Source organism: Aspergillus udagawae (assembly GCF_001078395.1).
Source record: "Aspergillus udagawae IFM 46973 DNA, scaffold_11, whole genome shotgun sequence".
In the NCBI taxonomy this organism is placed as follows: Eukaryota; Fungi; Ascomycota; class Eurotiomycetes; order Eurotiales; family Aspergillaceae; genus Aspergillus; species Aspergillus udagawae.
In genome coordinates this window covers 638,503-653,558 of record NW_025091274.1, presented here as the reverse complement: position 1 = coordinate 653,558, position 15,056 = coordinate 638,503, and the positions used below count along the sequence as shown (strand labels likewise).

The window sequence follows — 15,056 nt, the reverse complement described above, 5'->3', positions numbered from 1 at the left end:
CACTCTTTTGAGTAAATGGAAATGAAAACACTTCCCTTGTTCACGCGGGTTATCTCGACTATACTTAAAGCTCCAGGCAGAATGCTGGTATGATCAAACGACTTCTACAGCAAAGTCATATCTTCATTCCACCCGGAAATAATCGACTACCTCATCTTCAAGAGTCATCTTGAGCCATGAAAAGCCCAAATTCGCAATGATGTAGGAGAGTCACTTTCGCCAATTTCGGCAATGCAAAGGATACTCTGGCTCTACGAGCGTCGTTTTCAGCGGCTATGATCATTTCCCGTTAATACGTGAATCCGCGGTCGGTAAGAAATAACGGTGAGAGAAAGATCTTCCAGAAGACTTTCGAACATGATAATGTACTATACGGTATTGTTTAGCATCCAATCCTTCTTTGCGAGTGCTCCTAGAAACTAATGGCAACAAGGTGCATACCCTTTGAGCTCCGAAATTGGAGCCTCTGGTGATCAACACGCGAGATGTTAATATTAGGTCAATATGAGATGTACTTGGTTTGTTCCTTGAAACCGGCGGTAGAGTTTATTTACAACCAAGGTAAACAGGTATCGAGCGAAGCCTAGGCCACAAGATCTCCTGACGATCCGCAAGGTGGAGTGATCTACCAAACCAGCAGTAGCGTGATTATCTGGATCAATTGGACCGGCCTGTTTGTATAAAAGAATCTCTGAGTTACAAAATGCCTCCCGAACTGATAACTTCTGCGCTCATAATCCAATTAGGGCATGGCACGCTAAAGGACTAGCCATTATTATCCTCTCACGCCAAGATCCATTGCCCTTCCTCTATAGTCTGGGTGATCCAAAGCCAGCATTGATGGACCACAGAGGCTTCAGAAAGCAGCATGGCAAAGCCTATTCATCGAGATCAATATTAGCACGGACCTCCATGTTCTATAGACACAGTAAGAGGTGTATACGCTTTCGCCAGTCGAAATTAGCGAATCGATTCATAGTGCTTGAGAGTCTCATGCAACCACATCGCATGCAGTTGCGCCAAGGACTATCTTTTCGTGGAAAGTGGAAAGACGCCTACAGGATGATTATTCTGCGAAGATGTCTCCAAAGAATTGAGAATCTTCAATTCCGGGCCAGATTGAGAAGTAACGAACTCGAAGAACTACAAAAGCGCTTGGTAGATAGGAACTCAATTCTCCAACATGATTTTGGGTGAAGCCAGATATATGTAGGCACCAAACTATCTCTGCAGGAATGGTTGGACTCTGCGACTTACGGAGGGTCTCACTTGGTTTGAGATCCAACGTCTGGGTCAGGAGATATGGCCGTACATATGGTAATCCAGCGTTTTGTATTGCCTTTTCGGCGTGACTTTTTGTGACGTATTGCTCTCTGCTCACAATTTGCTTCCTCGTACAATAGTTGCAGCGCAGTCTTTCCATTTCCGAGGTCTGCAAATCCAATTATTAGTGGTTAGATAATCTATGTTATCTATCAATGACTATATCACATGCCGCCGTGGTCTTTATTTGGGATGTCTTCTGGTTCGGAGCAAAGGAAGCGAAGGGTCTGTACCATTGGAGAACTTATTTTTGCACGGAGTTTAGCCTTTGAGTCAGCGCATCTAATCAGAAGATGTCCTAGAACAGCGAATTAAATTAAGATACATCATATCTTGACATAAAATAGTAGGTGTTTGGAAACCAGCGGGATATGGCGTGGGTATTAACATTGGTGAGCCTCGATTGTCTGAAAGCTCCATATATGTGTTTCGTATGTACGAAAAAGAAGCGACCCAGGACAAAGCATCCTACTACACAACCCCGGGATACCCTACTCCTCGCTGCTGATGGTAACCGGAACCTTGCCCATGATACCAGATTCATTCCACTTTCCAATATTGATATTGTATCGTGGGTCTTGATCACGCATCATGAACATATTTTTTTTTCCGGCTTCCATAGGAGCATTCCATGCTAGAGTGCAAATTTTGGCATTCTTTACGTCGTCGACGAGGTCAATTGTGCCTTGAAGCCCTTTGAAACCTTTTTCTTCGCCGCAGGAACAGATATGCCGCAAGCCACCGTTATGGCGAATAACCATATCGTCAACGTCGTCGTTTGTTAGGGTATCGTTTTGATCACCCTCATTATAAAACTCGCCGCTAAGCGATGTCAGACCAAACTGCAAGTCACTTTCAGGCAGACTGAGAAGTAAATACCTATCTATATGAGCATTTTCGACCCGAATGTCATACTTCGTGTCATCTTTAATTTCAATCTCGAGGAACTGCTGTCCTGTTGCAGATGCCATATCGATTCGATTGGTCGATCTTGATTGACACAGTGTTTCAAATAGTCAATTTACGATACAACGGAAATCTCACACGCTCAGAAGAGAACTGATTGTGCTCAGGAAGGGAATGAGCACTATATACGGATTGGATGGATGCGGAGTCGATGACGGAGGTCTTCCTCTGTTTTTATGGTACGGTGCGGGGTCCGCATCCCCCAATCTATAGGATCGATGGATGCTGCCACTTCTTATGACAATACCAATCAGAAAAATAGTGGCTAAATTGTTCAGACGCATGGGTGGCACTCGCGCTGAAAACATTTAATAGCGCCTGTTGTGCGTCATAGTTACGCCGAGATTGTACCCCGCAGAGGACCACCAATCCCCAGATGGGGCATGGTCCCAACAATATGGAATTATGAGTGAGGTCTCTGATAAACAAGACTTCTCAATTTGTTTGGGATCTAGCTAAGAGTACCATCCCTAAGCAAGCTCTCTAGGTATGTACTCAATACTCGTGGCACTCAACCTTGTTCTAGAGCTCTGTCAATGAATCGACGGCTGAGGAGTCTAACCATACAAAAAGCCACCACGGATTGTTTCCTACTTGAAATGTTTGATACAAGCAGGAAGTGCAACGTCCATAATACATGACAGAATTCGACGAAAGTATATCAAAAATCTCCGTCTCCTTCGCAGAAACCTCACGGGTCATGTGACCTGCATCGAGTCTGGGGCAGGAATTCTCTGCTTCTCATTAAATAGTCGCTTTTATGGACTTCGATGATAAGGTGTACAAACGGGACGCGGCAAAAATTGGTATCATTGCCAGAGATGGGCTTCCAACAGTTCAGTCACCCTTCGAATATGGCAATTCATATGGCTCCCAGAAGAACGCTCACTGGTGACAGGTGTGATGGACAATGGAACATCGAGTATACTGGACCCAACAATCTTCACCCTGCTTAACTTTGAAACGAAAAGGTGACTGTCGGACACCTGGCATATGCAGAGAGAACAATCAGGGACAATGGTACCTAGGTACTAGGTACTGAGGCAAGGATGAAATTCTCTGAAGCTCCCTGAGATCTTTCGCTTCATAACGGGAAGCAGGTACAGAAATACCGCCTTGACTTAGCAGAATTAAGCTGGTGAGTACGAGACCGTGTGTAATATCTCGTGTGGGACCGACTTGCCTCTTATCCTCGCGCTGATCAGATCATTAAAGTTTTGGGGCATTCATACAGACAGTCACTACTCACTAGTACCTGGGCTTATTTTCCCCTGGTACTAGTAGGCGAGTCTTGGCGAGTAGTACATACTGTAGACTGCAGTTCAAAAGGCAGGGATCCCTCATGGTCCACGTCTGACTTATTTTCTCCATCTTCACGCCTTTGAAACTTGATCATGGTGTTATAGATTCTCCTGAGAAATGCCCAGACTCCTTCAATAAACACACCATTATGAAGGAGAAGAGCGGATAGGTTGCCCATTTCATTCCCATCTTAAGCTGCAGACAGAGTAAAATTTCTAGACTCGAAATAGCTGGCTACTCTCATAGGCAAATACTGACCTGCGGGCCGGATATAGCGTCATGGCAATATAACCCGTCTGGTGCAGTAACGACAGTTGTGTAAATGGCTACTGTGCTGATTTGGTTTCTATGCGTCTTGTGACCAGTACAAACCGGCCCGATCAATAAATGCATTGTTGCGTTCCGTCATACCTGGGTATTCTGAAGCGAGCATTGACACATGACTTTGTATTAGAGTTAGACCAGGCCTCTGGATCACACGGAGATCAGAAAGCTTCCTGATAATAAAAGAATGCGGAACCAAATTGCCTGCTACTAACCATGGTAGTTCCATATACAGTTCTGGTTTGTATCGCATCTCGCCTCTGGGTCAGGCCACATCCTCCACAAGTATATAGCTTCCTCCACCTCATCGTTCATCGCTAATGCGCCAGGATTGGAATTTTCAATAACTCGGCAATACTCTTCTGTACTTGCACAGGACAGAATCTTGAATACCCATAGTTATGTTTGCAACGAGAACATCCAGTGTCTTTAGCAGAGGGTTGGCACAAGCCCGGAATCCTTTTCTACTCCTGTTGGCTGACATTACACGATAAATAAGCCTAGCTGCGTTTGCAATTGGAGCCATCGTTGGCGGTACGTCTGTATACCGGTACACCATCGCAAAATATAGGGTGCCCCAAAATGTCAATCTCAATGTAAGTATATATCACTGCCTCGTAAAAAGAGGTTCTTCGACATAAGTCAATCGTAACCAGGAGCGGTGTGTCATGTTAGCTGGAAAGTTACCAGCTGTTTATTGCGCAGGATTAAGCTGACTATAGTTTGTAGATGCTACAGAAGCGACTGCTACTGCTTTCTGGGCGCGTTGCAGAAATAGAAAGAAGTAGTATAAGGAAACATTGATGTTAATGGAATGGAAATGTGTTTTGTTATCCTTCTCCTTGTAGCGTTCTATGCCGAAATCGAAACATAGGATTTAGCTAGCAACTGGACATCCCTGCTACGCGAATAGGACTCTATTACCACAGTAAGAGCAAATAGCTCAACTCAATTTTGTGCGTAATAAGTACAGATGTGTCTATACAGCAAAGGCAAATATAATACATGAGGAGAAAATTGCAGTAGTACATCCACATAGAGCATATTAGCCGTCAATCCTTCTTATGCCTCTCGTCCACATCTTTGTTATGAGTTCTTACATCTTCCGAATTATACTCCTTACCCAGCTCGCCGCTCTCCGGGTTCGGGCCCTCCCTGTATTCCTTGAGACTGTGGTATTCTCTTCCTTCGGAGTCCACGGCTACTGGTCGAGCCGACGGTGACTCTTTGTCAGGTGGCGGCTGCGGAATTTTTGCATCATTCTTTGTTGTTTTTGGGTCAGGTATATTTCGCATCTGTCCAGTCTGAAACCCTCTGGGCCATCGATTACTCTGCGGCGTCTGCACGCCGATTCTGTGGGAAATCCAGGGAAGAGCGAGTATAGCGTTGGGACGGGGGCAGGTTCCCAAGGAGACGAACCGCACCCAGCCCTTTGGAGATATTGCACGAGACAGGCTGATATTCGGCATACTGACAGCTGCCATTTGAGACGGGCAGGTAGATTCCTGATTTAAATCATCTAAGCTGGCATGTCGCTAGTGTATATGTATATGTGGGCCCCAATGTTTGGCCGGGGGGGTGGCAATTTCCGGGCTCAGATGACGTAGCTATTGACAGCCCTACCAGGGCACCAAGCTTGATATTCTTACTTTGAATCTTGGTTAAAATGCTAAAGTCTGGAAACAGGTCCAGTCTGTGGTTTGGGGGAGGAGTGTACCAGAGACCACGAAAAGGCTATGAGAAAGACTGGGAACGGATCACGCATCCACCAATCTGACAGTAAACAATGCTGGTATTCAGGCACAGTGTGTTAGATCCACCATAAACTTCTGCTTTCAACAGGGCTTGGATGATTTCAATATACCCATTTCTGGCCGCTAAAGAGTGGTGTTGGACTTGCATATCCGCCGGCCCTCCATGTCATCTGCAATCTCACAAATCAGCAAAAGAACGCGGTTCAGTCCAATCTATCATTGTTCGTCCTTTTGCTGGAAAAGCTACTTGACTAAGGGAGGCTAGGCTGTATGATCGCGATGACCTCTACTACTTCTGATGTGGAGCCCTGTCTATCGCTTTGTATAAACCCCGGTGCTGACAGCATGGTATCCCTTCCTGCCTACCTTCGCCGTCAATTCGCTCCTCCACTCTCTACCCATTGCCAACCTCTCCACCGTCTTCTCAAACGTATACTGAGGCTCCCATCCCAGCTCCCTCATCGCCTTGCTCGAATCATACACCCGATCAATCCTCGGGAGATGCTTCCACCCTTTTTTCTCAAACACGGCGCCTAAACCCGGACACATCTCGTTAAATACCTCTGCCGGGTTCCGGTCAAGCCTGTCGAGCGTGTGCGCATCATTCTTGAAGAGCGGAGGCGAGCTGATGATGTACTTTCCCCATCGAATATTTCTCGCTTTCTCCATCGCGCAGACCGCCGCCCGCACGATATCTTCAATATCGCATCTGCGATAAGCAAGCTCCAAAACCTTCAAGTTCTCATCGTCCATGGCCGAGCGGCGCCCCTCATCGTCGTCCTCCTCGGGGAAAAAGCGGCTCGTCCGGAGAACTAGCACCGGCATGCCGCTCTGCTTCTGAACCAGCGCGCACAGATCCTCTGCTGCGACCTTTGTCACTCCGTATATGTTTTTGGGTTGGGGGACAACGGTTTCATCGATCCATGCAGCGGGGAATCCCGGCTTGGGACTGAGTGCCATGCCGAATGTGCTGGTCGTGCTGAAGAAGATGAAGCTCTCGATCCGGTGGCTGTATTTGGCTGACTCTTCGAGGAGGACTAGCGTTCCGAGAATATTCGTCGAGACAAAGTCCTCGTTACCATGGCTGCAGATGTGTGGCTTGTGCAATGTTGCAGGGTGCAAAACGTGCTTGATGGGTTGGGACTTTAAGATGGAGCTAATGAAAGCTCGATCCGTAATAGATCCTACACGTGTGGTGGTGGAAGAGGGCAGGATATCAATGCCGAAAGGTGTGAAGCCCAGCGAAGGAAGAAAGAGCATGAGAGCAGTGCCGAGGTGGCCTGCCGAACCGGTGACAAGGACATCGTATGAAGACATTGGGATGCTCGTACGAGTTATATATATACAACTGTTGCTCCAATTGCTGGTCTTCTGACAGACGCAGAGTCAGTAAGCTGCAGGTAGTAAATTGAATGAAACTTCGTCCAGATTTTGTTATCAATAATCATGTGATTGTAGGTCCTGCATACAAGAAACTGATCCATAATTTTCTGTGACTCATACTTGCTGTCGCTTCGGCTATTCGGATCGCTTATTCGTCATCCATATCCATATCCTGAGAGGAAACTTCATATTAATATCTTTACCGATACGTCTTGGGAAGAATCTGACAGTTTTTGTTAAAGTTAGTTATCAGCCGTATATCGCCCGTTTGAATTTGGCTTGGGAAGTATTGTAACTCGTCACTTACCACCGGACATCACACATTACGTAAATTGTCGGGAGCACTCCATCAATAGAGTCGGACATGTAAATGTTAGTTAGATGAAAGAAACTGCTTAGTTACATCAACCAGAATCACCACAGCATTTTCAAGGAGAACCTCATTAAAAGCATAAAGGGAGCAATGGCAGGGCTTCCACAAGGATATCTTGATCAAGTGACTAAAATATTAACTGAGCTCTTCGTGCTATTTACGCTTTGGTTGAGAGGCAGGGAATGAATCACATATAGATAGGTGAAATAAGCGCTTTCCAATGAGCTATTTCTCTAACAACGGTAGTATAGTGTATAGTTTGCGTGGTATGCAAGGGAACACCCAAGGAAAAGATTTAAGATTACAAACACACAATCCCTTGCGACCATAACATACACATCATGAGGATGAAGTTCCCTGCCAATTGCCAATTCCAAGCTCGTTCGCTTAATTGATGATATCCTCAGCGCGTTCTTCCATGAGACTCTTCAGCATCATCTGAAAGAATAAGATCGATTTCTTGATCGAGTGCACCGAGAATATGCTCAGGAGGGAACAAAGGCTTCCAGCCAATTCTGAGGCCATTTTTTGCTGTCAAAAGGCTTCTGCTCGGAAAAGTTACTCTTGTTGCCTTTGGACCTGAGAAAGGAATTCACGTACTCTCCACTCACTTGGACCGCCACCATTTCTTTCGGTGAGCCGAGCGCGGCAGCCATAGCAGCCAGAATATCATCGTCGGCCGGATGGACAGCACTATCCTTGAGGAGGCCTCTCTTGAAAAGTGCAGCGGCAATGGATGCGTAAACGTCTTTCCATGCAACCCGGCCACTTGACGGAAGGTAGTAACCATTTCGACCATGGGGGATATCGTCCGATGACAGTATCTTTCGCAGTATCTCGACGTACAACATGGTGTTGTCAAGCAAATGGCAGACCGGCCAAGCCTATCACTGGGAGATTAGATTTGGATGTTATTGCGTGGGAGATTACTCACCCAATCGTCTCTTTCATTCAGATTGTATACTCTTCCAGTTGCCTTGGCTGCTCTCACAATAGCAGCTGTTTGAATCGATATCTTGTTCCCGAATCCTTCTCCTTTACCATCTGTGCTGATGCTCAGTTCCTAGCTCTGCATTGTAAAGCGCAGTAACTTACAAACCACGCAGGGGGCGAATATGTAACTTTTCACACCGAGAGACTCGCTCAGCTCTATGATCCGACTGTTTGTTTCCACGCCCTAAGACGTGATGAGATTGAGAAACAGATGATAAACTGTCCGACTAACCTGTTGCATGATCGGGAGCGTGGACCGCTGAGATTTCTGCATCTCGTATATGTTGGGGTCATCGTCGAAAAGGAGATGATCAACTGGGGCTCCGGCATGGTTGGAGAACGCCTTCGCTCCACTGGTCTAGACCTCGCAAAAGGAGTCAGCAGGGGGGAAATACCAGGAGCAAAGAATGAGGACTTGCATGAAGAAAATGCACATCCTGCCCAGTTGTCTTGCTCAGTTCCGCCAACGCCTGGATAAAGAACTCTTGACAGCTCGAGCTGATTGCGTCGACCAGAAAAAAGACAATGTTTATTCTGTTTTGCAAGATGCTGTCGCGCACGCTGGCCTCGTCCTGCATATCAAACTGCAGGGGTTCGGCGGAGTACTGCTTTACAGCCTTGGCCTGGGCGACTGTTCGCACGAATGCAAACAGTTTGTTGTATTTGGGAAGCTCTGCGCTCTTCAACTGGTTCAAAAGTGTGCCTCCCAGGTAGCCTGACCCACCAGTGATAAGAATGTTGTATTCCATGACCGGGGGATAATTGACGGACTTGTACAATCACTGGTGACAGGTGATGGCTCGAAGATAACTCGCAAATTGAGGAATATTGAAGTATTCGTTGAGTATCTTGGCCAGACTGCCGTGAACTTATATCCTCTGTGATAGAGCCGATTACTCATTGACGAAGGAGAAATCGAGGATTGCTAAGGATTGATAATAGTTGCGGGCAGCACCGGAGACTTTCTATTCCTCCGAATTTGTCAGTGGCCGACGCTCTACTCGACCGAAGAACAGTGAGTGCCGTCATCACCGTCACTGTTCTTGCAACTGCGGCAATTCCATTGGTCATTGCACTGAAGGTACAGAGATTCCCGTTAGGACTTGAAGTTAACTATGCCGTCGATATGCTCGAGAAGAAAAGACAGCCGTTGACCTTGACGTACCAGTCCTGCTGTAAAAGAAATGATGTCTAATTCTGCCACAAAACTTGATATCTGTTACCAAAGGAAGGAGATAAATGGGATGACCATCAACTTTCCTCCTGAGCCCCTTTCCCTCCATTTTGCTTCTCACTAAAATCGCTAATTCTAGCATCAGACTCCCACGCCTCGCCCAACCCGACCTGATCGAAGAAATCCTTGATCGTACGCCCCTCGCACGCTTCAAGATCCGTACCCGTGGCTTTCAGAGCGCCATACGACCGTTACATGGCCAGCATCGCTGGAATAAATCCAGTACACGGGTAGATCGCAGCCCGAAAGCCCAGCCGATTGCACTCTTCTGGCTTCAAGTCGGGCGTGAGACCCTACATGCCGCCTGTCAGCACACCCCGCTATGTATTCTCGATTGAGACTGTCTCACATTGGGAAGAACATTGATCAGAATGGGTACAACTCCCATCTCCTTGACCAAGGTCCGACACTCCTCCTCGGTGCGCGGGGATTCCATGAAGACCATATCGGCCCCTGCAGCTGCAGCAGCCTTGAGCCGCTTGATATCTGCATCGAAGGCCTCCGATCCGGCGTTTGGACCGCCAAACTTCTTGGCTTGCCGTGCATCCGTTCGCGCGATGATGACAAAGTCCGGATCCTGGCGTTCCTCGACTGCGCTGCGAACGCGCTCAATGAAGACTTCCAAGTCCACGACGTCTTTGCCTTGTAGCTGGCCACACCGCTTGGGAAAGACCTGAAGTGATTGCTGTCAATACGGACAACGTGCATGAGAGGTAAGGGACCTATCATACCTGGCCTTCAATGTGGAGCCCCGCGATTCCCGCGTGCTCATACAGTCTCACGGTGCGAGAGATATTCAGCGGTCCGCCAAAACCTGTATCCGCATCGGCAATGACAGGTATCTCTGTGTGCAGCGCGACCATGCGCCCTAGCTCGAAGAACTCTGCCTGGGTCATGGCAAAGAGGTTGGGTTCGGCGCAGTACAAGCCCGTCGCCCCGCTGCCGGCCAGGTACAGAGAGTCGAATCCTATCTGGCTTGCAACGCGTGTTGAGATCCCATCAAAGACGCCGGGTCCGATGAGGCATCGCCATAGGATCTGCGTTAGGGATTCCAGCCAGGGGACGGCGTGGACGTACCTTGCTTCAAGGCTTCCCGAAAACGCCTTGTTGGTCTGTTATTTTGGACACTACTCATTTTGCCTGAGTGTACAAAGGCATACACTGGCCTGGAGAAGGATAATCAATGGTACAAGGGGTTGTCACCCGGGAAGGCCAGAAGAGGGATGAAGTCATCGTGACGGAGGGACGGACAAGTCAGTATACTTGCTTGTAGCGAGATGATTGACTATTGCTTGGTTGCACTGAAGCGTTTCATTTTAGAATATGTTGCTAAATGGCCGCACATGGCCATGGCTGCGGCGCACTAAGACGGCGAAAGACACGAAGACACCAGCGAAGACGCCATAAGTAGCCTGCATCTCCCCGGCAATGAGATCCTGACACCGAATGCATCTAGCCAGTGTCGGACATATCTACTAGTTATCGAATCCAAACGTCGTTCCCCACGGCTGATATCCTTCTTCAAGGAACAAATCCTGCAGTGCCCGTCTGCGGATCCCCACATTCCCTCCGTCAAAAATAGGCAGGACAAGCGCAGTAGCGAGGAGGGAAGCAAACGGCGTTTCAAGGTTATACGCAGAGCTTCGACTGCGTTAGTTTGTGCAGACAACATCAAGATTGTAATACGTACACCCCCACCGCGTTGATCGCGTCTAGACACGACTGCACCGCTGCATCGGAACAATGTACCTTGGCCAGCAGTGCGTGCTCCCGCCGCTGCGTATGCTCGCCAGGACCCGACGTCAAACAGTGTGCTGCTTTCCACGTCAGGTACCGCGATGTCTCTGTTCGCATTTTGATGTTGATCAGGAGGTCCGCGACGGATTGACGTTGAGCGATGGGGACGGTGCCCCCGCGTGAATCGTGAGAGAATGCCAGGGCCGCATCGAATGCGGCTCGTTGGACCCCGACGCCCATTGCTCCTACGAGCATTGCTGTGGATGTCAGCTGGCTCTGCCTTGGGGTGGATAACACCAACCCGAGATCTCAAAGGAGTGTAGCACGATGGGAGCACCGGCGCCTGGCGCGCAGAGGACGTTTTCGACTGGGACTCGGAGGTTTGTGTACTATCTTTTCAGCGTCATTTGTAATCTGGAGGAAAGAAATCCACAACCTACCTTGATATGAGGACCTGAGGTGGCCTTGTGTCCCGCCGTCTCAACATGCTTGATGACCTGGAAGCTGTCCGGTCCGTTTCTGTGGATATTCTCCCGAGTAACCAGCAGAATCATGATGAGGTCCTGAGGACATGAAGCCTGCGCAACCACGTCCTCATCAACGCATCGACACACCACACAACTCAGATCGGCGCCTCGAAAGTCCCAGCCTGCGGAGTTGGTAGCCCATATCTTTTCACCGTTCAGAACCCACTCGTCTCCCTCCCGGCGTGCTGTTGTTTGCAATCCAGGCGCTCCAGGTTCCAGCCAATTTGCCTAAAGTGATCAGCATAAACATGTAAGAACCCGAAAGAGGGGAGAAAGCATACTACGCCAGCCGGCTCCGAAAACACCAACGAAGCAAGCGGTGCCCCCTCGCTTGCAAGGAAGGGATCCAGAAATTTCTGAATGGAAGGCCGATAAGCCAGCGCGACCGGAGTCAAGCCCAGTCCGGTTCCGAAAATGGTTAATGAAGCGGATGCTTCGACGGCGTAGAACTCCTCTACTAAGATAGCAGCCTCAACCAAATTAGTACTGCTGCCCCCGATCTGCGCCGGCACCTGGGCCTTGATGAGATTGGCCTTGACCGCGGCCGCATAGATGGGTCGGAGACTTTGAAATCGCTCTTCGGGTGTTGCGAGGTCTGAATATATTGCTTGAGCGCCAGCTAAGTGGGCAGCGGCGAAGCTGCGCGCTGCTGCTCTTGTTTGCTGTTCGGAGTTGGAAAGGTTGAAGTCAACCATGTTTGCAGTTGGATGTATGAGTTGACCGTCTACCGTTTGAAGAGCCGGGTCTCATGCCACGATAGATGTTTACTCATATCGTACGAAACTAGACCAGCCCCGCCTACCCCTCATGTATTAACAGGCGGCATGGAGCTTTTAAAAGATCACGTCAGATTTTAGCTCATGGCTGTATGCATGAAGATTGATCAAAGGAGAGTTTAGTTTGGATACTGACTGACTGCTGACGGAGAAACCCCGCAAGCTGATATCATTCTTTCGACTATCGATCTCCGTCAGACACGCCGCGTGTTTAAGAGACGTCGGTCGCTGTCTGACGTATATAAATTGGACCAGATCGTACGATGTATGTACGGTGCCCTAGTCAAAGAATGTAACTAAGAACGCACCGTATTGTCGTCAACCATACCTTCAACATCTTCACTGATAACACATTCAGCCGTCTCGCAGGCTAAGGCAGCACACAACTGCTTTTTTGCAGCTCAACCTCCTCATCGCGTTCAATACATCACAATCATGATTTGAGAAACCCAGTATTCGAATTCTTCGAGGGAGAATAACTCCCGTCCTTGATATCCGTAGCTGGTCGGATTGCCGGCCTCAACACCGATTGGATTTCCCCGCACAGTATCACAGGTCCAAACACCAAAGAGCTCGACACTATCGCTGGACTACCAGAGTTGGTGCGACAGTGGCTGGAATAAGACCAAAAGTTTATGGAATACCTAATACTAACCAGCCTGGGAACTCGTTGCATGATGATGACGGTCTAAGAGAAGGACTGCCTGAGCCACGTACTTAAGGCTCATCTTCTCTGCCAGTGAATAGTATCTCCCTTCCAATTTATTCACTACTCCGTCAACGCACCAATTCATCATCATGTCATTGGACATTACGGTATTCATTCCCACCCCTCGGTCACTGTTGTCTAACAAGTCCAGACGTTCCACAATGTCATCAACAATGAGTTGACGACCACCGCGCAAACCCGTCACGGCATTAACCCTGCGAATAGACAACCCAACCCCGAGGTCCCCGTTTCGACACAAGAAGATCTCGATCGAGCCGTTGATGCCGCTCGCCGAGCATTCCGAACATGGTCCAAGACCTCGTTTGACGAGCGTCGCACCGCCCTCAACGCCTTCGCCGACAAGATCGAAGCAAACAAGGACGCTCTGGCTCGGCTCATGACGCAGGAGCAAGGAAAGCCGCTCAGCCAGTCCACCGTTGAGGTCGGAATGGCCGTGCAGTGGACTCGAACAATCCCCACAATCGAGATCCCCGAAACGGTCATCGAAGACACGGACGAACACACCATCATCCAGCGGTACACGCCCCTCGGTGTCTGCGGGGCCATCGTGCCGTGGAACTTCCCCGTCCTGCTGGCCGTCGGCAAGATCGTCCCCGCCGTTTACACGGGGAACACCGTGATCGTCAAACCTTCCCCGTTTACGCCGTACTGCGGCCTGAAGCTCGCCGAGCTGGCGGCGCAGTGCTTCCCGCCCGGTGTGGTGCAGGCATTGAGTGGGGGCGATGACCTGGGACCTATGATCACGGAGCACCCGGGCATCGACAAGATCAGTTTCACCGGCTCGACGCTCACGGGGAAGCGCGTCATGGCGAGTTGTGCGAAGACCCTGAAGCGGGTGACACTGGAGCTGGGCGGGAACGACCCGGCCATCATCTGTGACGATGTCAATATCGATGCGGTCATTCCAAAGGTATTTTGCCTCTGTTTCTAAATGTTACGAGCTACTGACGTTGCAGATTGGGATCCTCTCCTTTCTCTGCTCGAGCCAGATCTGCATGATGGTCAAGCGGCTGTACGTGCACGAGAAGATCTACGACGAGTTCCGGGAGAAGCTCGTGGCGTTTGTGGGATCGCTCAAGGTCGGCGACGGCACCGAGCCTGATGTCTTCTTCGGCCCCGTGCAGAACGGCATGCAGTATGGCAAAGCCAAGGATCTCGTCGAGAGCTTGTCTGCAGAAGGTCTCACCACCGCCCTCGGCGGAACCATCCAGGACTCGGCAGGCTACTTCGTCCCCCCGACCATCGTCGATAACCCTCCCGAGTCGGCCCGGGTCGTGCAGGAAGAGCCGTTTGCGCCGATCCTCCCAATGCTCAGGTGGTCGGATGAGGACGATGTCATTGCGCGGGCGAATGCCACCGAAATGGGGCTCGGAGCATCGGTATGGAGCAAGGATATGACCCGCGCTCGACGGATAGCCGATCAGCTCGAGTCGGGGAGCGTGTGGATCAACTCACACTTTGACGTGTCGCCCAAGGCGCCGTTTGGAGGACACAAGTCCAGTGGGATTGGCACGGAATGGGGGCTGAACGGGTTGACAGCGTATTGTAACTCCCAGACCCTGTGGGTGAAGCCAAGTCTTTAGCCTAGTTATGCCAGTCGTATCATTCGTATGCTATCATGATTATTCCCATAA

General features: G+C 49.3%; 6 protein-coding genes across 6 annotated transcripts; 1 reads left to right on the top strand and 5 right to left on the bottom strand.

Annotated features, from left to right (window-relative positions):
• Positions 1–1,814: 1,814 nt before the first annotated feature.
• Aud_002289 (aegerolysin family protein) lies at positions 1,815–2,294 on the bottom strand (the record flags this gene model as incomplete). The annotated part of the gene is made up of 2 exons (XM_043296289.1): positions 1,815–2,145; positions 2,203–2,294. 2 exons carry the CDS (start codon positions 2,292–2,294, stop codon positions 1,815–1,817), a joined length of 423 nt encoding a protein of 140 aa, XP_043152224.1.
• Positions 2,295–4,967: 2,673 nt separating this feature from the next.
• Aud_002288 (uncharacterized protein) lies at positions 4,968–5,384 on the bottom strand (the record flags this gene model as incomplete). The annotated part of the gene is made up of 1 exon (XM_043296288.1): positions 4,968–5,384. The coding sequence occupies one exon, from the start codon at positions 5,382–5,384 to the stop codon at positions 4,968–4,970; it is 417 nt and encodes a 138-aa protein (XP_043152223.1).
• A 597-nt stretch (positions 5,385–5,981) lies between these two features.
• Aud_002287 (NAD-dependent epimerase/dehydratase family protein) lies at positions 5,982–6,986 on the bottom strand (the record flags this gene model as incomplete). The annotated part of the gene is made up of 1 exon (XM_043296287.1): positions 5,982–6,986. The coding sequence occupies one exon, from the start codon at positions 6,984–6,986 to the stop codon at positions 5,982–5,984; it is 1,005 nt and encodes a 334-aa protein (XP_043152222.1).
• A 924-nt stretch (positions 6,987–7,910) lies between these two features.
• Positions 7,911–9,167, bottom strand: Aud_002286 (uncharacterized protein; the record flags this gene model as incomplete). Its single annotated transcript, XM_043296286.1, has 5 exons — positions 7,911–8,309; positions 8,360–8,469; positions 8,521–8,602; positions 8,651–8,776; positions 8,853–9,167. The coding sequence occupies 5 exons, from the start codon at positions 9,165–9,167 to the stop codon at positions 7,911–7,913; spliced, it is 1,032 nt and encodes a 343-aa protein (XP_043152221.1).
• Positions 9,168–9,843: 676 nt separating this feature from the next.
• Positions 9,844–12,611, bottom strand: Aud_002285 (uncharacterized protein; the record flags this gene model as incomplete). The annotated part of the gene is made up of 9 exons (XM_043296285.1): positions 9,844–9,945; positions 10,002–10,325; positions 10,384–10,755; positions 10,996–11,104; positions 11,147–11,293; positions 11,343–11,646; positions 11,691–11,778; positions 11,830–12,144; positions 12,198–12,611. 9 exons carry the CDS (start codon positions 12,609–12,611, stop codon positions 9,844–9,846), a joined length of 2,175 nt encoding a protein of 724 aa, XP_043152220.1.
• An 879-nt stretch (positions 12,612–13,490) lies between these two features.
• Aud_002284 (aldehyde dehydrogenase family protein) lies at positions 13,491–15,005 on the top strand (the record flags this gene model as incomplete). The annotated part of the gene is made up of 3 exons (XM_043296284.1): positions 13,491–13,508; positions 13,553–14,332; positions 14,379–15,005. 3 exons carry the CDS (start codon positions 13,491–13,493, stop codon positions 15,003–15,005), a joined length of 1,425 nt encoding a protein of 474 aa, XP_043152219.1.
• Positions 15,006–15,056: the final 51 nt, after the last annotated feature.